The sequence below is a fragment of the Oxyura jamaicensis genome, chromosome 1 (genome assembly GCF_011077185.1).
Source record: "Oxyura jamaicensis isolate SHBP4307 breed ruddy duck chromosome 1, BPBGC_Ojam_1.0, whole genome shotgun sequence".
Taxonomy (NCBI): domain Eukaryota; kingdom Metazoa; phylum Chordata; class Aves; order Anseriformes; family Anatidae; genus Oxyura; species Oxyura jamaicensis.
In genome coordinates this window covers 62,961,877-62,984,251 of record NC_048893.1, presented here as the reverse complement: position 1 = coordinate 62,984,251, position 22,375 = coordinate 62,961,877, and the positions used below count along the sequence as shown (strand labels likewise).

Genomic DNA, 22,375 nt, shown 5'->3' with positions numbered 1-22,375 from the left:
CCTTCCATCTCATGTCAACACCCAGGCTGACTAACCAAACTGGTTTCTTCAGAGAGAAGTGTACCTGTTTACCCCATCAATAAGTGCACTTTTTAACTGTGAAGGTAAACATCCAGAATGATAGCGTGAGCTGCCTTTGAGAAAATAGCAGATCATCCTGGAGTGCTCCAGGACTGTGTGCGTGCAAGTCCTGCCTCATTAAGTGAAGAGACATTTCTTTACTCACACGGTTTCAAGATGCATCTTTCTACTTCACCACAAAATCAACTACATGTTCCACTAGTGCTGGGAATCTGGCTGGGGCCCCAGGCCTTCACGTACAAGTCCCACAGCAGCTCTCCAACACCCACACCAGCCAAGGGCTTAGAACAGGACAGTAATGCCTCTTCTCTGAAGATCTTGCATGAGGAACATAAGCTCCAGAACTAGTGCTTTTGATATATAGATCTTTCATATGTCTGTGGCTCTCATTCTGGTGAATAAGAAAAATGAGGATGCCCCAGCACAGCTCTTTCTGGTGTTTCAAGGCCACTGACTGTGCTGGCAGACTTTGTTGGGTTTGGTCTTGGGAGCCTTTGGGTTGACATACAACTGTTGCTGCCCATCTCCTCTTCCTGCAGAGTCATTCAACAGCTTTTGCATCAAAAGTAACTTTGAAAAGGGAAAAGTTGCTGGGACTTCCTAATCTGGATAAGCTTCCCACAGAGTAAAGAGTGTATTAAAATAAAATACCTGTTTGCCAATGTACTCAGTTTATGATTTTCCAGGTAAACGTCATAGCTGACAGTTTGCTGTAGCTGGGTATTACTGCTTCCCAGTTGTGAGAGCAAACACTGAGGGTATAAGAGAAAAGAAAGCTGAGCAGCACAGCAGACAACATGCTGTGAGGATTCCTAAATTAGCACCTAACCAAGTCTGCGCAGCCCCACATACCAATTTGGACTGGAAGCAGCAGAAAGCAGGGTTTGCTAAATGATTGCTCAGTTAATCCATAACCTGAATAACCACCCACAGATAAGTGAGAGCTGATGGTGTGTAAATTGCCAGAATGTGACCTCGATTCCAGCTTCACAGACAGCAGAGCAAATCAGAAGTCTGCAAGTCACAGAGAATAAAATTGTGCCAGGGAAGAGTTTGATCGTGGGTCCCATCCCCCCTGCTCCATATACGACACCGGAGATCATACCTTTTGCTGCAAGCTTCACCCAGGATGAATTGTGAATCAGTGTACATGAATCACCTGCCAAACCCTCGAGTACGTCAGTGATAAGATAATGCAAGATTCAAAAGTGCAAGTACCGTATGAGCAGCTGGAGTGGAGCTGACAGCATAGCTAGAGACAGTGGCCATTCCTGAAGTTCTTCCTGGACACGATTTCCACTTTTCTTCTCACTTTCCACATTGAGATACGAGTTCTCTCAGCTTGTCAGCAATGACAATTTATTTCAGTTTTGAGCATCCATAGTTGTTACTTTAATCTTAGACATCACTAAACTTCCCATAACTACCAGGTTTGTCCAGAGACTGAGTTAAAGTTCTAGTTTTGCCCACTTCCAGTCTTGTTCCATCCAAGCCCCATACTGAGGCACTCACCCCCAGATGACAGTTCTGTTGTAAGCGTGGATATTTAACAGGGAATCTCTGATGAGATTTATTCGTAATAAACTGTTTAAAATGCATTGCTTTGGCTGTGAAAGCAGGCACAACTTCAGCTGAATTGGGCTCTGATTTTCTTAATAACTGCAACCTAATTAACTGCACCTTATCTAATTACTTATACTGGGGAAGATTGCCTCAAATACACATAAACCCCATCTGACTTGCAGAAGTGTTCAGTACATGCCAAATTCAAAGCCAATAGGAGCTATTAATCAGTGCCCTTGGACAGAAAATCATGCTCCAGCACTGCCCACTGAGTGCCTGCTCCTGTTTCCCCAGGGAGGTCCATGGAAGCTTTCTTCCCCACAGCTTTCAATACAAGCACAACTGGCCATCAAGGCAGGTACATGTCAGACAGGTCTTTCTCTGAAGCTGGCTGCAGCCAAAAGGCCATTCCACAGCCATTTGCTTAAATGTTGCTTTGGCTTTCTTGATGCAAAGCACTTTGTGACACTCTAGATACATCAGCATAATGAATCTCAGAGTTTCTAGTAGTCACTTGAAAGAAGGTGGATGAAAATAAAGACCTCAGACAGTATAATTTTCAGATATCAGCATTTTGCTATCCTGTTGCCTGGAACAGCTACCTAAGCCACGTATTGTGGCTGAGAATATCCCACTGGTTATACCAGAAGTTCCAGCCCTGTTATGCTCATTAAAAGGAATAGCACTTAGCTGAATGGATAGGAGAGACCACTATTAATTTTGAAGTGGAGGAATTATAAGTCAGTTTTTGCTTCCATGAGCCCGAGCCAGAATGCTGGACCAGATGGGCAACAGCAATAAGGTCTGATGTGCTGGGATTGACCCATACAGGACATCTTGGCAGGTACCTGCAAACTGATCTTCCTCCCCATGCATGCCTGTCCACAGAGCACTCTCACAAGCACAATTTCAGCCACATGAGCTTTCTCAGCCACCTGTGAAGGCCCGCACATTTCTATTCAGTCATCTAGGAAGCCCTCACTGCTTTTGGAAGCATAAAATCCAATTTTCTGGGATGCTTAAACAGTCTGTTTTGAGATATTGTTCCCTATATTTTCCTGTCTCAAATTTTTGTTTACTATATGTTGGGGTGACAAGTAACGGGGTATGTTCCTGCTCTTGCTGGATTTGAGACAGGTAGACATTCACCATTTAAAACCATGTGTGAACACTTGCTTCAGAGCAGGATTGTTCTGAATCATTGCTTTGGAAACTAAAAACAGCCGGACGAAGTCTATGATTGCTTGCAGTCTGTGCAAGAGCTGCATGGGATTTAGGTCAAGGACAGTTTTATTTCTAAAACACTATCTAATCTGACCTTTAGTATTGCTTTTACATAAACTGAACAGCAACAGCTGTACGAAGAACTGGGCCCAAAGCATAATACTTGTCCAAGTCTATTGCAGCTTCCTTTCTGTGCTGCAGGGAAGAGAAACTTAGGACTCCGGAAAGTTGTTATTGAAAAATTATAGCATTTAGTACTAAAGCAGGACAGGCAGTTTTACCTGAAGAGAAATATTATTGGGAGAACATGTTTCAGTTAGGTGGTTAATATTCAATATTAAAAATAATAATAAAAAAAAAAATGAAGGCTACAGAAACCATTACAAAAGTAAATTTTAATGAAAGCCAGTTTCACATGCATGACCATCTTCTGAAGTAGCACTATTTTTTTTTATTTTTTTTATTTTTTTTTTTCCAGAGCATCCCTCCTGAGCTTTGTCATACACATTACTCAGTACAATATTCCAGGCTCTTGTGTATTATTTTAATACAACAGGAAAAAAAAGAATTCTAAAATAGATGATTGATAGAGGGGAGAAAGAGAGAAACTCTACAGTTGCTACAGATTTATTTTTCTATGGATTCCTCTGACGCCATATCTTAAATGAATTACATGAGGCATCTCTGAAGCCAAAACAATTAGGGTTTTCTTGAATTCTTTGCCCTTAGACTCCAATTCCTACATTGCAGCTGGTCAAAGACATTTCCAGATTAGAGTGATATTTTGCAATACCTCCTCACCTAGAGCTCTGTCTAGATAGCATACAATCCATTTTAGTCATCATTGTATCCAAATTCATAATGCACTGGAAAAAAAAATAATGCGAGCATTGGGTAACTGATGGCACTGCAAAAATTCTTGCTACCATCATCTTAGCGACGGAGCAACCCTTCACATTTACAAAGGAGCACCACCTTCTGGTTATCTCGGTTCCCGTCTAATTCGGCTCTTCTGCCACCCTCTTCCCAGTAAATGCTGAGGTCAGATCCCAGCTTTTAGGAAGACTAGCTGATAGAAAAGTGGCTGGCTGCTGTAACACGGGACCTAGAGATTCCAAAGGTGAGCTTCTGAACTCCTCAAGGCCATGCATGGCAGGAAGCAGCTGTGATGGCACAGCTGGAGCAGAGGGGGACAAAAATCCCCCTCCTCACCATGCTCATTCCCTGCTCAGTCTCAGAGGCCTACACTAAACAGTTCACATGAGAAAAGCAAAGACAAAGGTCACTTCCTTTTCCACCCAGTTCCTGAGTGCCTTTATCCATATTATCAAGCCCTTTCCTCATTCCCCTCACTTTGACTTCCCTTTAAACACCTGACTTTGCTTTCCTCACGCCAGCACCTGATGGTTGAAATCCAAGACGTTGGGTTTGTGTCAGTTGTGCTGGTTTCCTGGTGATCACCCAAGTAGTTTACCATTATCTGCTTAGTGTAGTTTGCCAAGTAGAACAGCCATGCTAGCTAATATTATTTAAAAAAAAAAAAAAAAAAATCTGATCCTGGCACTCAATTTTGCCACTTTGTTTGATCTTACTTCAAGGGGGATGCCTTCAGAGCCACACTGATGGAGAATAATTTAATTTAACATTGTGAAGTTAAGCTGAAATGGTCAAAGATAAGCATTTTATTGTTTAACTTTTGATGAACTCAGTGGAAGTTGGATAGGAAAGTCCCAGTACCATTTTTCAGAAGGCTGCTGGCTGTTTTAGTTCTGATCTCTGCCCAGCTGCAATTCCCAGTTTATGTGCAGTGGTACCAATATACCAATGGCCATTTTTACAGCACACTATATCACTGCCCTGACTTTAGCACGGCTAGCTTTTACAGCACCATCAAGCTGCACTGATGGATGGAAAGAAAAAGAAAAACTCCAACCTATGAATCTTTCTGTCAACATAGCAAGCTATAAACCCAAACAACAGGATGACCCCACCCTTGAAATTACTCCAGGAAGAGAAGGGTAAGCCAAACTTAATATTTCTAATTAAGGAGAATAGTCTACTCTATTACCACCTTAAATCCCCTACCTGGACTTTACTGTTTGTCCTAAGCCATAGAGCTGGCCCAGCTCTCAATTAAATCATTAACAATACAATCAAAGCTTCCCAATGCAGATGCCTCAAGTTGGTAAACCCATATAAAGCAAAATGATACCAGAAGCACTAATCTTAGATTTTCCTCCTGGGCACCCAGGGCTTTGTAAGGACGATGTGTTGGGTCTTTGTTCCTCACAAAGGAAGGGCTCCCACGGTGACCTGGTTAGCTGTGTCCCCACATCCTAGTTCCCAGTGCCCTCTAGTGATAACGCCTTGCCCAGGAATGCCAGGTTCTCCACGAGAAGTGAGCCTTTGGAGGAGCTTAATTACAGGGCTTGGATCCTCTGCACAACATTTAGATCCCACTGGATTTATGTAGTTTGTGAAAATCCACTCCAATAAAAGATTTTTAAACTGCTCTTGCAATCTTCTGCCTGCCTCCTGCCCCGTCACCCTCTCTCATTGCCAGGGTCAGCCTCCAGGAGCTGCCTCCAGGGCCCTGCATGGGGCATGAGGATACCCCACGGGGCCTGGCACCGCTGTCTTTCTGCAAGGACACTCATCCTGTGGGTAGATGGGCCTGCTCAGGGCCTTTTTTTTTCTCCCCAGAATAAACTTCCAGACGTTAATTGTAGCAGATGGCACAACTGCATGGCTTGGTTTCTTCCAATTTACTGCAAAGAGACTAAGTTGCATACTTCAGTAAGAAGGGCATGGCTGGGACACCTCTCCATTCAGGGTAGGTGTGGGAGAAGGGCTGACTGTTCGCCCTGCCCCTGCTCTTGTTCCCTCAGCCACTGGAAGGCTCTAGAAGAGGGGAAGACACCTAGAGCATGCTCCACAGGGCTATGCAGGGAGAAGAGGGTGAGCAACTCAGCAGGAACTGGGGAGAAGGCTCTCCCAGTGATTTAGTGAAGACTGTCAGGTTTATGTACACCAGGAAGTCTGTGGAAACTGCTGGGAGAGGAACCAAGACTGAAGGAAGGGACTCACCCTGAAAGGCACTTTGTTTCTAATATTAATGTGTCTCACCCAGCAATTCCCCTAATTAAAGAATTACCTGTTTTAGCTTAATAAACTGTTCTCATAATTCCAGTTTACAGACTGCCTTTTTAGATGCCTTTTGATGCAGGGCCATTCGACTTCAGGGTTCTGTCTGCTTCAGGTTTCCCTCACACATGGCCAGAGTACAGCTTCTGGCATAAAGCTCACTTTGACCCCATCTGGATTTTCCTGGTGGTTCAGATACACATAACTTTACCTAACACCTATGGATAATAATCACACATGTAAAGTCTCTGCACAAGCTAACTGCCAAATCCAAAGTTTAACTTAAGAACACTTAAAGTCTCTGATAGAATTAGGATAATAGGCTCTGACTGAGAGCAGTCAGACCTGTGGAGTGCCCACACGGAGACCAGAGCTCCATTGTGTTAGTTACTGCAGATATGCGGAAGAGGAAGGATTTTCTTATGCTGAAAAGCTCTTAACACGAGACATGAAGTAGTGTTATTTTTACCACGAATCCAAGACAGATATTATACAACAGCTTAGGGCCAGGCTGAGGCCTCGTGAGCTTCTGAAACTGACTTGGCTCACACAATCCCGTTTCTCTCCGTTTTAGCAACAGCAGCATTGAAACCCTCTAGAATGCAGCTAAATGACTCGCCACAATCAATCCAATAACAAGAGCAATACCCTCAGCTGGACAATAACCAAGCCACAAGCAGAAATGCTAACGCACTGGCCCCACACAAAGCAACACTAGACACAAAGAAAACAAGCATGGCAATTCTTCAGCCAGGATTGGAGATATAAGCTATGGACATGCTCCATGGTACGCAGAGGTGCTCCCACTCACACCTCAGAGCACAGCCATGCTCCTTTAAAGCACGGCACCTTATGCCCACCCCAGGTCTCCCCCAGCTCCCCAGCCCTGGTGAAGCAGCAGCAGCCTTCCTTGGCACAGCAGGCCCCCAAGCAAGGGGCAGCCCTGCCTGCCAGGGTTTAATGGAAGGGTGTTAACACTAATTGAAGCCAAACAGCCACAGCCATGCATCACTTGGTATTGTCTTAGTTAAAAAGCAACACCCATTTGGTAGAACACCCCTAATGTGCTTAAAAGTCTTCCCGGAGACAGATGATGTTGTTTCTATGTGTGACATTCCCAAGCAGCCTAGCACAGACTTGAGATGCTGCTCTGCATACTTCACTGCCCATTGCTGACTACAAGCATCTTTCCCTGTAACCCAGCTACTGGCTCACGAGTTTCCACATTCACTACCTAGTTTGGCCAGCCCTGAAGGAAAACAAAACAAAACACATACAAGCAATTAGGATTAAGGGCTTATGAATGCTTAGATTGGCAGCAGCACCTTTATTTTTCCCCTTCCTCTTGATGGCACGAGGCCTCAGCTGGCACACAACTGAGCGTGCCTGTTCTGAACAGAAATCAGTAGTTTTAACCCTTTTAGATGGAGAGATTGGTTCTATTTCCTGGCAGAGAAAGAAACCAAGCCTGGCAGAATGTGAAGGAAGAACAGTACACACCCAGGTGAGACTAAATCAGCAGGGTATGTTTGGAGCTGCTGGTGAGCACTGCAATAGCAGACAGACACAGACCCACAGGACAAAGCTGTTGTGAGTGTTAGTACGTGAAACTGGAAAAATGCATTGCAGATAAACTTATAAATAATGGAGGGACAAAAATCCCTGAGTTGCACTGTTTATGGATGATTTCTTCAGCTCTGCCTCTCTTGAAACCCTCAGTGGGATTCTCCCCTCTTTCCAGCCAGACTGTCACAGCTCCCTTTCTCTGGGGAGCCCTGACTACTGAGAGGGTGACCAGGGGCACATACCTGTCAAAACCTGCAGATGAACCTGAACTCCAGAGCAGCTTAAAGGGAGGTTTGTCTGCAAAAACACTAATTAAAGCTCTCTGAGAATAAGAACATCACCTAGTTTCAAAAACTTGACGGGTTTACCTGATGAATTTAGCCCATGCGTATTATATACCAAAATATAGACACATATCATGCTTCTACAGTAAACCATAGCCATTTCTCTCCCTGCAGATGACCTGTGTGAGCATTTTCATTATTTTATTGGCAGAGAAATGAAGATCCAGGGAGAACATGTAAAATGACCTAAGCCATGTAGCGAAGGACAGTGCACAAGTTAACCCTGGGCTTCCTCACATGGAAGCCAGCATCAGCCCAGGGTTGGGGTGGCTCTGTATTCAGAGCTGCAGGTCACTGGGTCAGACCACAAAGGATCCTTGCTATGTGCTTGTCCTATCATAGGAGGTTTACCTGAGGCATCTGCTACCAACCATAGTCAGAGGGGAGCTAGCACTTTGGTCTGACCCTGCACAGCTGTTTCCATCTTCCCACAGTTTTAGAAATCAACCTGACCCTCAGCAGTGGATGCAGATACCCTTAGACTTGAAAGAAGTTCTGACTTAGGACCTTGCTCTAGGAATGTTTTGAATTAAGATGATCAATATAAACTTATTTGCTCTTTGGATCTGGCTGCAGCCCAAGATCAGAACCAGCTTTCTTAATATTTTGTGCCATAAGCCATCCAGCTTGGGGATTCATCTTAACATGTTTAGCTTTGTAAGCACAATGCAGTGGTTACTGTTGTGCCTCCCGGCTGCTCTTCCATTTTTTATAAACTCATTTTCTCTGCTAACCTACTTTTAATTTTTTTCTCCCCCCATAAAGCTGTTTTTAGTCTCTACTTTCTTTCTTCTCCCCACCCCCCAAATCACCAAGATAAATCTGCTCTGGGTGCTAAACACAAGTGACTTGAACAGGCTCCAGCATCTATATCCTGGCTTTAGAAATAATTGCTCCTGCTAATCCTTTCAAGTGCACTCCCAGCTCTGTGCATTCAAAGAGGTGTCCCCCCCTCTGCCACATGCCCACACCCAATCGCTCCTGTTCAGCAGCCAGGGATCACACATCAGCACATCCATCCTGTTGGTGCCAAGAAATACATGTGCCCCCAAGCCCACTAATTGCCCCGAGCTGTGGATGAAGGCTCCTCCACCAGTGTCATTGCCCTTCCTGCCTCTTCCTCGGTCCAGCTTACCTGGAAAAGAAACACTGCCTTCTATTCCAGATCACCTCTGCAGCCTGCCAGTCATTTCCTGGATCCCTTCAATTCAGTATCATAAATACACTTAACGAGGGAGTTTAATATAGATTTGGTAAGACAGTTATTTGTGCAATACATAATTTATGCTGCCCTGTAGCATGGGAAGCCGTGCGCAGCATCCGAGAGCGAACAGATTCAAGGAACTTGCCATAGAGCAGCGCAGCATGCCAAGGGGAGGGCAGGGCAGGCAGAAAAAGGAGAAGCAACCCGAGTGAAGGAAAAAAAGCTTGATAGCTGGAAAGAGTGCAAAAGAAAGGCAAGGAGAGAGGCACAGGTTGAGAAAACCACAGAGAAGGAGAGAATCGAGGAAGAGAAGACAGCAGGAGGAGGAGAGGAGGACGCAGATGGGGGCAGAGCAGGTCCTGCAGGATGAGCAAGAGATGAGCAGAGCTGGGTAGAGGGAGAAGGGGAGCACGGAGCACGCATGCCTGATGCGACAAGCAGGTCTCTGCAGGCTGCGAGTGCCGCAGCCAGCCGGGAAGCAGAGCCGGCTGCTGTGTCAGCCGCAGGGCAAGGGCGAGGAGAAGCACTCATCTCGCAGGGCTCTGCAGCCTCCTGACTCGCCCCACTCCTTGCCTCTGCTGCCAGGGGACCTCACCACTCGCTTCCAGTCCTTTAGCTCCATGCAGTATTAGGTTTCACTGCTAGCCTCCTGCATGGCCTCATTTCTAAGCTGCAGCGAGAAACACGAGGCCAGCCTTTCAGCTGGGTAAATCCAGGAGGCTCTGCTGACAGTCTCACACTGCTGCACGTTCACCCCTTTAACCGTAGTAGTGTTCCACCTAGAGACACGCTGGGTCACGGGTGAGGTCCCAGCGCTGTAGCTGCTGCACTGTGGTGACATCTCTGCTCAGGAGAGCTCACCAGGCTTGCACGTGGGTGTGAGATGAGATACAGAAGGTGGGTAAAGCAAGTGGAGAGTTCAGTGAGACTGGAGAACATGAACAGTGCTTAGCAAGCAAATAGGATCTGTGCTGGCCATTTGCCTAGGTTTCCACTTCTGAAGGGGCACCGGCCCTCTGCACTGGAAGCCACTTTTTGGTTGAAGAAAGCTCATCCAAACCATTGGGGTCAGCGAGCCCTCTGTTACACCAAGCAGTAACCTGTCACAGAAATGGGGGGACACCTCAGAGAAAGATCAAAAAGGTCTTGATCAGAACCACTCCCATATAGGGGCAGAGCCTGAGATACAAGGAAAGCATCCCCAACTTATTTTCTGGGGTTCATCCAATCTGAACTGAAGGCAACACAACCATTTGGCTCTGGACAGGACCCCCAGAGAGCAGAACAGATGGCTATATTAAAAACAAAAAAACCCTAAGCACAACTGGATGAGCTGACAGACTCTGCAGAGGCCGAGGAGGGGGACTGGCCCCTCAGCTTTTGTTCTGCCTGCAGCAGCCATGGCAGGGTTTGCAGTAACTTTTGCTTGTGGAACACAGCCAGGGTGCTTGCTGCCAGGCTAAGTGGGAGATAACCAGGGTCTGCAAGACAGTTGGTATTGACCAGAGTGCTCTCTGCATGTCCCCCCTCTGCAGATGTACAGCCTGCTGGGGGGCAGGAGTCTGGCCATCTCTGTTGTTCCCCATGCTGCCACCACACTGCCAAGGGCCCAGACATGCCAAAAATATTAAAATTGGCTCCCTTCATCCCAAGTGATTAGGAGCTGATCTCCCCTGGAAAACCGGAGTAGCTAATAACTGTGCATTCAGAAGCATGGACCGAGAGCAGGGCTTTCCATCTCTGCCTCCTGCATGCAGAAGGGGAACAGTGCTCCTCTCCTACCTTGCAAAATGATGAGTTTGTGTGCTTTCAACTTCAGCAGCTGATGTTTATGAAGTAATTCTAGGGCTGCCAACTGGCAAATACTGTGGAAAAACACCCCGGGTTTTCCCTGGTGTCTGATGCCCGATGCGTGCCTGTGTGTGCTCGCCTGTGTGCGGCTGTTTATCAGCTGCCATCCCTGCAGTGCGAGCCTCTGCACCTACTCCTCTGCGTGTAGGGCCTGCCTTCACGCCTCTGTTTGCTTTGGCACCCTCCAGCATTTCCCTTGGAACTGATGGCCGGTAATATAGCTGCTCCTCAGACAGCCCCCTCTGCCAGAGCGCTCCCACGAAGAGGATTATCATCCGCATACTTCTCAATCTCATGCTGTCCCACTGTCTCTTTCAGCCCCTCCTCCCCCAAGGAGAGGGTCACAAAGCCCACAGATATTGCAATTATGTCTGCTCTGTGTTCCCCCCTCCTTCCCCTCAAAAAATACAGGAGCAGCCATAGGTTTTGCAGAACTTTTCCAAGCAGTTTAAAAAAATGTTTCAGCCCCTCAACCTCCGCAGCAAACCTGCAAGCTTTGGAAAAAAAATATGTAGATGAACCTTCTCCAAAGGTTTCCATAATAAAGTAGCTATTTCTTGAAGGAAAAAAATAATAATAATAATAAAAAGCAAAGAGTTTCCTTGAAAACTAATTCCAGTGGAAAGTTTTCAGGTAGATTTAGTTGGCAAAGCAGTGCTGGACAGCTGTGTAGGCCAGCATGCCCTCTGGTGCCAGAGCAAGGCTTCACAGGCCCTGCTGCCTGACGGCTCCACACAGCTGAACCAGAGATCTCATGCAAAAAGTGGTAGGCCCCACACACTTGGGGTGATATTCCGCTCCTCCTTTATACACCAATTCTTAAAATAAAATAAAAGTAGAAGTGGAAGCTAAATATTAGCGCACACGTGTGTGTAGGGGAGTGCTTGGAGTAAAAATAGAGCCTGTTATAAAACATCTCTGGATGCCTCACTCAGCCCCTTCAGTGATCCGTGTGGCTGTGCCACACTTACACAAGAGAAAGCAAAAATGATTTGCCTGAGGTCAGACTGAGGCTTGCCCAGTCTCTGTAGGGGAATACGGCTGTCTCATACAGAAAGCCAAGACATCCAGAAGACAGTGCAGTGATCCCCACTCTCAGAAGGGAACTCTTTCAATGCGACTAGAAAGACACTAGCTCTACCTTGATGACCTAAGTCACATTAATAAGCCTTCAGGTATGTCCTGTGGCTTGCCTTAGGGCTCTGCTTGCCAAAAGGGAATCAATCTCCTCAGCAATCCACATAACCCCCTGCAGCTCCCTGGGCAATCCTGCTGCGGGAAACACAAGCTGCTCCTGAATCAGCTCCTGGAGCGCAGCCATCAGAGGACTGAACTCTGAGGCTAAGCAAGAGCAGCATCGGTCCCATTTCAAGAGCTTTGCACACACAGCAGCAGCCCAGAAATAAAACAAGAGAGTCAGTCACAGCTTTCTTACCCACAGGGCACAGATGCAGTGGTTAGCTGGTGCCAGCTATGGCACTGGCACCCCGTCAATGCCATCCTCCCACAGCAATCAAAACACCAGGTGTCTTAATACTGCTGCTCTGCTTAAGCCTCGTGTTATCGGACACTCCAGGTCCACATTTGTGGCTGCTGGGCCAGACAGAGCAGGGCAGAATCCATAGAGGAGCTGGATTGCTCTAACTTTAGCTGCAATCAATAGGACTTCTGCAGTATAAGCACTTCTGCAGACTGGTTGATTGCTTAGCTGCCTTCATGTAAGCATGGTGCCCAGCTTTCACCATCCACTAACCTTTTGGCCACTTTTGTTGATCTACCAAAAGCCAGGGCAGACAGAACCTCAAAACAGGAATCACTTTTTTTTCCCTCCCCTGCTCAGTGCAAGGATTTACCAGATGCAGCAGCTCCACATGGGAGAGCAGCAGCTTCTCCTGCCTGCTGTATCATCTGCCGAACAGGGGTGCATGCCATTGTGTTCATTCATGTGAGAAAAGACCTTGTGAAAACTGTTTTTGTTGCCTCTTCATCTGTGACAGAGCTCAGCACATTGCAACTCTGCCCCAGTTCTCACCACAGGTAAAGGAGCTGGCAGCTCAAGAGGAGGAAGAGATTTTATTCAAAAAGAACTGACTTGCTTTATTTGTTTCCACATAAGCTATTGGGAACAGATGTCTCAGCCTCCTTGTGCCAGTCACTTGTTTGAAAAAAGCTTTGTCTGGTTTGTACTGAGTCCTTGTTCTGGCATCCTTAACTCATCATTACACAGAGATAAATTGTCAATGCCCAGCATTGTAGCGCTGCTGGACAGAAGGCAGACTTCAGAGATGAGAAGAAAAACATGCTAAAAGGGACCAAATCTCAAACCTGGCACTACTGGGCGCGGGTGTCACTCTGTTGTGACAGGCTCACATGCTTTTAAGCCATCTGAGACCAGGACATACCTAAATCTAGGTTTTTAAGACACATTCCCAGGGTCAGACCTTCCTGCAGATATGATAGCTCTTTTCTGTTGCCCCAGACATCAGACAGGGATGTTAAGAAGCCCTGAACCCCTCCCCACACTGCCTTAAAGTTTTTACAGGCTCCTCGCTCTTCTACTTTTATCTCCTTCCAGCATCCTTTACCTTCGGCTTTCCACAGCAAGAAATACAGGCTCTGCAAAAGAGCCTCTTAACCACAGTTGCTTCAGGATTAGAAACCACAAGAATTATGTGCTTTAAACTATCAAAAAAAAAAAAAAATCCCCAAAAGCACATTCCTACCCCCAAGCTGGCCCCTTCGTAGGTGACCACACTTCATCAGTCATTCAAACAGGACACATCCCTTCCTGCACATCTTTCCTCACACAAGGGTGATGTCTGGCACAGCCACAACCCCCCTCTGAATCCTGGTCCCTATCGCAATGACAAACATGCACAAGACTCTCCCAGGTTTGCTGGCTCTGCTCAGCACAGGAAAAGCCAGCGTTGCCCAGGAACACACAAGGATACCAGAGACAGTATTGTAGAACACTACCCATCATTTTTCTCTAATGCTCTGCCTGGAGGAAAAGATTACATTTTGTGCTTTATCAGAGACAAATGGACCAAAGGAGCAGTCACCCTTTGACAAAAGCACAACCCTACTTCCAGTACATGCCTGGAGACATCCCTTCTGCCACTCCAAACAAAAGAGGCCCCTCAGAACCACACCTGGCCCTTTTCTCCAGATTTATACTGTCATCCATCAGACAGCACTGAGGGCAATGCTGCCAACCCTCACTAACAGCTGACAGGAGGCTGATTATCCAGAGCCTCTCTGCTATGTTGGCACATTTTTTTGTTTGTTTGTTTGTTTTTGTTTTTTTTTTTTTGTTTTGTTTTGTTTTGTTTTTGTTTTTTCTTTCTTTTTGATAAAAATCATAGCTTGCTGCAGATATATTCAAACCTTTTGCTATTGTTGCCTTTCCTGTTTTGTTTTGTTTTGTTTGTTTGTTTTTGTATCAGCTGATGACACTGTGAGGGAGCTGAAAGCACTTGTCTCCTCCATCTTTTTGTCTTTTCATCATTTGGGGCAAGGCAGCTGACAGAAGAACTCACTTAAAGGTGATAGAGAAAAGGTGGATGGCTAAAAGCAGCCAAATAACCTACACCTTGTAATTAGGTTAAAAGCAACCAGATGACCTACCCCTTGTAAATACCTGTGTCTCTCCCCTGACAAAAACCCTGCCTGAATGGTTAGTTCAGGTTAGGTGTGACGAATCCCACCCCTTATCTCCACGCGTTTTGGTGCCTGTTGTTTTGAAGAAATAGGTTTCAGAAGCAGGGATTGTCACATCTGCTCTAGTATTTTGTCTAAGCTAGTAACCAGCAAAAAGTGTTCAGAGGAGATCCAAAGCTGGCCACTGACAGCCCTTTGAACACCCAACTGAAAAGCCCCCTGAAGTTTGAGGCTTGTCTGTGCCCTGAAGGAAAATAATTTAATATTGCTTGTAAAATCCCTGTCTCTGGGTAATCTACACTATTTTATCTCCAGACAAGCTTGTTTTCCACACAAACTTCCAGTGTATTTCTAACCTTGTTGAGCTCTTGATCACTGCATGTGTTTTGTGCCTATTAACACCATGAGACGACTGCGAGAGAAAGTTGGGTGCTCTCACCAGGTTTAAGACATGAAGCTTTAACTCTTTCCCAGGCCTTCTAGATAAACCCCATGGCAAGGCAGCCTGACATAGAGTCCTGTTGGCCTAGGAATCATACCAGTTCATGTGGTTTCTCTATCCTCCCCAGGGCATGAATCCTCACCTCCGGATGAGCGGCCCGATGAACATCAACCACTACGCGACGAAGAAGAGCGTGGCTGAGAGCATGCTGGACGTGGCACTGTTCATGGCGAACGTCACCCAGCTCAAAGCGGTGCTGGAGCAGGGGACTTCCTTCCAGTACTACATCACCCTCATCGTGCTCATCAGCATCTCCCTCTTCTTCCAGGTGGTGATCGGGATTCTCCTCATCATCAGCGGTAAGGTGGCTGTTGAGATGTGCATGCCCTTGCACAGCACTGCTGGCAAAGGGGTGGGAGGGAGAAGCCCCCTTCCCCAAGCCACTCATTCATTATCTCTTCATTATCCTCATGTTTAACCAATCCCACAGTTCTACTGCCACACAGACAGTAGTTAACACCAGTGTTTCAGGCAGGCTTGCCCAGTGCTCCATCTGATATGGGAGTTCCTGCATTTCAGTCTCAAACACATGCCCACTATTAAAAGTGAGCAGAATGCTACCTTTTCCTGTATACCCTACGTGCTTCTCTCTGTGGGGCATGGGATCTGAGGCCACAGAGAATCCTGAGGCCCAACCCCAGAAGGATGTTGCCAGCCTTGTCCCCTGTGTCACCCAGCCTTTCCTTGGCACGTCCCACGGCCATGCAGTGGGTGTCTTGTGGCACGTGCCTGGCCAGCATACGGCAGTAACTCGGCTGCTTTGGGTTGGGCCATTGGAGGGCCATGGCCCCCACATGGCAAAAAGAGACACATGATATAAAAGGAAGATGGTTTTCCCCTGCTCTGTTGTCCTACCTCGTCCTAGGGAAGGCTGGGGACACTGTGAAGCTCCTAGGACTATTCCCCTAGCTCTGTGGCTGCTGTGTCCAGGGGCACCATGGACATTTTGCCAGGCAGGGAAGGCGTGCAGGGGCTGGGGGACTTGAGTCAAGACACAAATCACTTTTTGTTTTTGTACTGAATTACACAGCTCGCCTGAACCTGAATGACGTTGCAAAGCAACCCCGCCTGAATATACTCAACAATGCTGCCACGGCTCTCATCTTCATCACAGTCATCATCAACATCTTCATCACAGCCTTTGGGGTGCAGAAGACAGGCCTCTACCCTACCAGGAATTTTCGACCTTATTAAGTCAAGGGGCAATGGAACCAGGTAAGAAAGAGGTGAGTCCCCATCACTGCCAGCCCCTGGAGGGGCTCTCAGCCTCAGAAAGCATCATTGCAAGGTGGAGAAGCAGAAGGCAATGCTGCACGGACACACAAAGCCTTTCTAGGGGCATGCTGTTTTCCTGTGGGCACCCAGGATCATTGAACAATTTCCTTGTTCAATGGGAGAAGGAGGATTTTCTTGCTTGGTCTGTAAAGCAAGAATACCAAACTCATTCTGGGAGGTATCTGAAGATGCAGCATTATCTGAGTAAAAAAAAGGGAAGGCACTTGGGAGGCAGTGGGGAAAAGGGCTCTTCACAATGGCTAGTGTGGTTTGGTGGGGGGTATTTTAAGAAGCTAACTCTTATTGTCAGGAGAGAGCCTTGTGAATGAGTCCAACCAAATACTTGGGTTCAAAAGTCAGGTCAAATGAGGGAATGGCATCTTCTTAGGTCACAAGTGCTTTAGGTCAAGGAGCAAAGTTCAAATCTCTTGCCTACTTGTGTAAACACAGCTTAGAAGGAATAAAGTGGGGCAACAGCCAGCAAGAAAGCTTGGTAGACACATGACACGATGAGGGAGGAAGCATTTCGGACTCACCATGAAGGCCAAAATCCTCCATAAAACACCACCGGCTTGGGGCCTAGCAGGGTGGGAGCTCTGAGGAGCTGCAGCCCCCACGCACAGCGGTGGCCGTGGCGCCAAGTGACCCACTTCATCCTGCCTGCCCCCCTGCCTGAGCGGCATGGACGGGCCTGCCCCGACCTGATGGTGTTTCTGTCTGTCCCGCAGGACCCGAGCCACGTGCCTGGAGGTGGATGGAAGCTCCCCTCTGTGTTTGCACCACCTCGGCATGACCCCATCAATGAATGCAGAGATCTGGGTTAAACTTTCAAAACTTGTCCGTGTTTCCTGGCATGGCAGCCCCTTGCTGTGATGCTCGCGCAGTTCTGCAGGGGTGACAACTTCCACTGCTATCTGAAACTAGAGCAAACTTTGCAGCAATTTCTAGAGAAAGCTGCAGAAACAGCAGCAGGTACACGATTTCAAAGTGTACTTCTGTAAATGTCATCTCTTTATTTTAGCTGCCTGCTTCACATATCCAGTATTGGCTCATTTTGTAGAGAAGACCGGACAATTTACTTTGTAGGATAAACAAACAAAATGTCCAGCTTTTTGGCTCAGGCGTAATTTGCTATATTTAAAGCAGTGCTGTCTAATAGTTTACCTCCCAAATGTAGGAATGGATTTCTCAAACTAAAAAAAAAAAGGTTCTCATGGGAGGATAGGAAAGTGTGGGTATGTCAACATGGCTAAGAAGAGTTCAACTATTTTCCTAGTTGTTTAAAAATAAAATTAAATGAGAAACAGTTATAAAAACAATCATATATTTCCAGTACTGGGAAAATAACAATGACAGAAAATAGATATTACGATCTGATGTCATGGCCAGGGACCCATCAGGAATGCTGTCTGAGCAGCCTGACAATAGGTAGGAGAAAAACATTATACCTAATGAGGCATCCTAGGCTAATTGCCACAATAGGAAACGACAAATGAATAGTGTATTACTTTATAAATAAATCACCATCATATAAGGTGTTATCACTGACATACATGTTTTTAAATATCTAATCTTCACATTAACAATAGTGGGAACTCTCTTTTACCGCAACATTTTTCCTTATAAAATGTCTTTGAATCATTGATCTTTTGGATTTTATTGAAAGAGTAAAAATGTTGGATCCTAAATTTTGTAATTATGTAATCATGCTAAAAAGGATATTTTAGTTGCCTGGCATAACCCTATTTAAATAATGATATGCTTTTCTGATTATTAAATGATTTTTTTTTCCCTTCGTATGGCAGAATCAATCTGGTTATTTCATTTTGCATACTCTTACCATGACTGGAAAAGAAATGACATGGAAATTTCCACATATCAGTCTTCAGGAGCTACCAGGAGTGACTGACACTTTAAAAAATATTATATGATAAGCTATTTAAAGATATGGGCAGATTCCATTTATACTCCATATCTGAGTTCACAGAACAAGATTCCTGTTTAGGGGTGGCCCTTCTTTTGTAGGGAGACCGTGAGCAACCTTGCCAACAACAGCACCTGGCTAAGGCTACAGGCAGCATCAGGTTGTGGCTGCAAATCACAGGGGCCATTTTGCAGCTGAAAGGCAGTTGTGTAGAAAGTGCAGGTGGCAAAGAACAATTATGTTACTTTCCAGAATTTTAATTAGCAAAGTTGAGCACTGTCCTGGTTTGTTCTCTGCATCAGGTAAAGACTTGCCCTCTGCTTTGTCCCAGGGATGACAGGTCTGGGGTGGCAGGGAGTTTGCTGCCTGTCTTGGTCCTCAGTTGCTGCTGACACCAACAGCAAATGGGGGTGGATGTACCTGAGATGCCTCCGTTACCCTGCTCTCTTCCAGAGAGAGCCTTCACTGTAGAGGCAGAAATGCTAGGTTCAGACAGTGGAAAACCATCAGCTGAGGGCTTGCAGCCACTGCTGGCCAGCTGGGTTGATGAAAGGGTAAAAAATGGTGCACCCCGTCTGCAGATCCCAAATCCTGTGAGTCACTGCTCCACAGAGCAGGAGGCAAAGCAATTAACACTGATGAGTGAATGCAACAACAACAACAACAACAACAAAAGGAAAAAAGGTTCATCTGGGAAAGACAGCAAGGGGAAATTCGTTACCAGACCTTTAACTTCAACATCACTGTCTCGGAGAGCTGCCAAGTCAGGTACGGTGGTGAGCGAAGCTGGCCTGCATGGAGAGGGATTCCCGATAGCTGGCAGAGGGGAGCAGAAGACCAGCAGTGTGCTGGAACACTTCTCCCCTGTCACCTTGAATAACTGTTTCCCATTTTAATGGGATCGGAGTCATTAGCAACCTTGGCTGCCTTTTTCCTTCTCTCTGTCTGACCCCTGTTTGTGCCAAGCCTTTTATACCCAAAGGAGGTAGTGCTGAAGTAAAAAGGGGCTGAATTTTAATCCAAGTAAGTGGTTGCCATTAAAGAGCTGGCTGCCCGTTGGCATAGGTGTTGCCAAGCACCCAGCTCGGGCCTGGACTCTCACCTGCAGCCTTCTGCAGGAATTGTCCTGTGCTTTCAGGAGAGACAACTTCCTTCTCCGCATGATTGTCCGCAGCACTGCTGCTTTGCTGGGACATGCATTTGTGCAACGTTTCTACCCTGCTCCATGGGATAAGGAGACAAGAAAGGAGAAAATCTGTTTTGTTACCATCCCCTTCTCTAGGGCACCTTGCCTCAAGGGGTCCACAAGAGGTCTTGCTCCTGGCCAACATCACTTGCAGCATCTCATTGTCTACAGCCTCAGCTACAGGAGGCCAGAGGAGCAACATCTGGTTCCTAAGCTCTGCTGTGTGGTGATGTGGGTGTGCAAGAAACACGCAGACAGAACTGAACTCTTGTAGAAAGACAATGTATTTATAAAATGTGGGGGAGAACCCGTACATCCCCCCAGTTCTAACAGAGAGGTGGCCCAGGGGTCGTCTTGAAGGCACAGAGCCACTTTAAGGCAGATAATTCCAAGGAACAATCCAGATTTTTAACACAAGACATCGGTATCTAAAAAGTGAACAACATCAGACATTTTTAGGCAATGAAAAGAGGCAAGATGTTCATGCCAGGCAAACATTAAAGACAAAACAAGTCACATTACTGTTTTCACACAATGCATTTCTCAGTCCTTCTTGGTTCCCGTTGCTGAACCACAAAACAAACCTCAGGCCCACAGCACCCTGGGGAATGAAAAAGCCCTGACGGTGGAGCTGGTGCCTGTGGGCAGAGCCACCTTGTAGTGCAGCCCGCGCTCAGGAGCCCCGTGTCCCCAGCCTGGCCACATCCTGCTGCAGGGAAAGCCTGCTCCGGCAGCGTTGCCCACCATTCCCCCAGCTGTCCCCAACCGGGGCGCTACTGCAGCAGCTCCCTCCCTGCCTGTGCACCTGGTACGAAGGAAATGGTGTGCAACCCGTTTCCTCCTGCCTCCGAGACAGGACGTGGCCAGGATGCACGCGCAGGCCAGGAATGCGGGGCAAACTCCACCGCAAACACAGGCACAGCTTCCTCAGGATTCCCGGTGACAGGAACGAGGCTGACTGCCAGGGGAGGTCAGCTTCCCTGCCTTGGCGAAGCCAGGCTCCCTGTAGCACTGTGGGAGCTGTGCCGATCCCCAGGGTGAGACCTCTTGGCAGCAGCAGGCAGCCCACCCTTCATAACTGTTTGGAGGGGAGGAAAAAGCTGCAGGTTGTTTAGGAAGAGGGGCAGCAGCCTGGCACTGCTCCCGCCACATCTCCTGCTGGCTGGCAAGCCAGCGAGCGTGTATCCCATCCTCTGTTTGCAACCTGCAGCACTCTCTGAGCTCGTGGGCTGGAAGATGGGTTCTGGCCCCACGGGCTCTCTCCAAGCTCCTCCACGGGGGCTGCCAACTAGTACCAATTAGTATTAATCATGTTTACCACCGCAGTGCTCAAATACCAACAAAGAATGCCCATTGTGCTAAGAACAGAAGAACAGTTGTGATGGCAATTTTTACAGTGGGGACACCGGCTCCTGGGAAATTGGATCGGACCCCAGTAACTCCTTCTATGTCCACCAAGGAGTCCCTATGAGGTAAGCAGCTCTGCTTGCTCCTGGCCTGGGTTACAGGTGTGCAGGACAGAGCAGTCACTTGGCCAGCTAAAGCATGGGGATGAAATCCTACAGTTCTGCTGGCAGTGCTGGAGTGAGGGTTGCACCCTACTTTCTAGTCCACTCTTTGCAGTTTATCCTCCCTGGTGAGGAAGAGGAGTTACTCATTATCACATATACTATATATATTACCTTCCCTGCACCTGACATCAGCGTCACCACTAAATCCACCATCTCCCCATCTGCAAAACGGGCACAACACTGTTCTCTGCTTCATGGGGCCAAGCTGCTAATGCCTGGCTGCGTCCCTGCTGCTCGCCCCCTCTGCCAGCCTCTCCCCGTGCCGCAGGAGCTGCCTGACAGAGCCAGCCCGGACAAGCTGTGAGCACAGCCTCGGCGTCTGGAGAATATCTCACTTGCGTGCGCATGAGGTTGTGCCTCTGTCTGCGAGTGAAGCGCAGGCTCTGACACGAAAGCGTGACCGACACTGCGTGTTCCAGGCAGAAACAGAGCTTATTGCAACACTACATCCCCGGGCTCTGGCCTCCTAAACTCACATAATGCGTTAAAGAAAAAAAAAAAAGTTGATGGTTGTCAGCCTCTTCCCCCTCCACCCAAGGGCAGCATTTTGTTCCTTACTCCTGTCTCCACAGGAGGAGTACTTTCCCTCATTAAAAAGACTGCTCTGGCTTGGGCAGAAGGCTGAGGCTGCCTCTTCTTAGCTATTCAGCGTCTATATTCCGGCAAAGGCTCCATGGACTGCGAGACAGAGCAGTCTCTCGCATACTTCTCACCATAGCTGCACACTGAAGCTTCCCTAAATCGGGTTGACTCCATCAGTCCCAAAACCCAGATGGAGGCAACCAGATGATTTGACAAGATTTACATCTCACGTGCCAGGACTTGCATATTCAGTTCTCTGCTGCAATAGTGGAACCTGATGGGCTCGCCAAGCACCACAGAATTAAGAACAAATGAACACCAATTCCGAATTGGCATCCACTCCATCAGTCTGAACACAAACAGCTCTAGTAGTACCATGTCAGCATCGCTCGTATGCTGCATACCTCCACCGCTCGCTTTTCCACAGCTCCCCACAGAGCTGGGAGCCATCAGCAGCATCCTATGTCACACTCCCTGCTGAAGTGTGAGATCAGTAGCAGCCTTTTCAGCATTGTACAGGGACATTGAAGCTCCAGTGCAGAGCGCTGACTGTGCTGCTCTGCATCTTTGGGTTTCTGCAGTCCTGTAAAATGGTTTTAGGGGTAAAAATCTTGCCTTGCATTAGTGGGAGTTTTAGGGACTGAGAATTCACTCTAGCATCAGGCTGGCTCTTACCACAGCTCTTTTATCGTGCCAGT

General features: G+C 47.2%; 1 protein-coding gene and 1 long non-coding RNA gene across 4 annotated transcripts in view; one reads left to right on the top strand and one right to left on the bottom strand.

The window, feature by feature from the left end:
* NINJ2 (ninjurin 2) overlaps positions 1-18,213 on the top strand; it is a 46,249-nt gene extending 28,036 nt beyond the window's left edge. The window contains exons 1-5 of one of the 3 annotated variants that reach the window (XM_035345547.1): positions 8,095-8,098; positions 11,460-11,470; positions 15,207-15,438; positions 16,170-16,354; positions 17,143-18,213. In XM_035345547.1, the coding sequence (XP_035201438.1) occupies positions 15,210-15,438; positions 16,170-16,333 (393 nt within the window). In that variant the 5' untranslated portion in view covers positions 8,095-8,098; positions 11,460-11,470; positions 15,207-15,209 and the 3' untranslated portion in view covers positions 16,334-16,354; positions 17,143-18,213. Of the gene's footprint in view, positions 1-8,094; positions 8,099-11,459; positions 11,471-15,206; positions 15,439-16,169; positions 16,366-17,142 lie in introns of those variants that run through there. The other 2 variants (XM_035345531.1, XM_035345539.1) reach the window with 2 other exon arrangements.
* On the bottom strand, positions 11,662-14,112 carry LOC118177658. Its single transcript, XR_004755886.1, has 3 exons — positions 14,040-14,112; positions 12,413-12,567; positions 11,662-11,795 (listed from the first exon to the last, which is right to left on the bottom strand). It is a non-coding gene; the product is annotated as an uncharacterized LOC118177658 (long non-coding RNA).
* Positions 18,214-22,375: the final 4,162 nt, after the last annotated feature.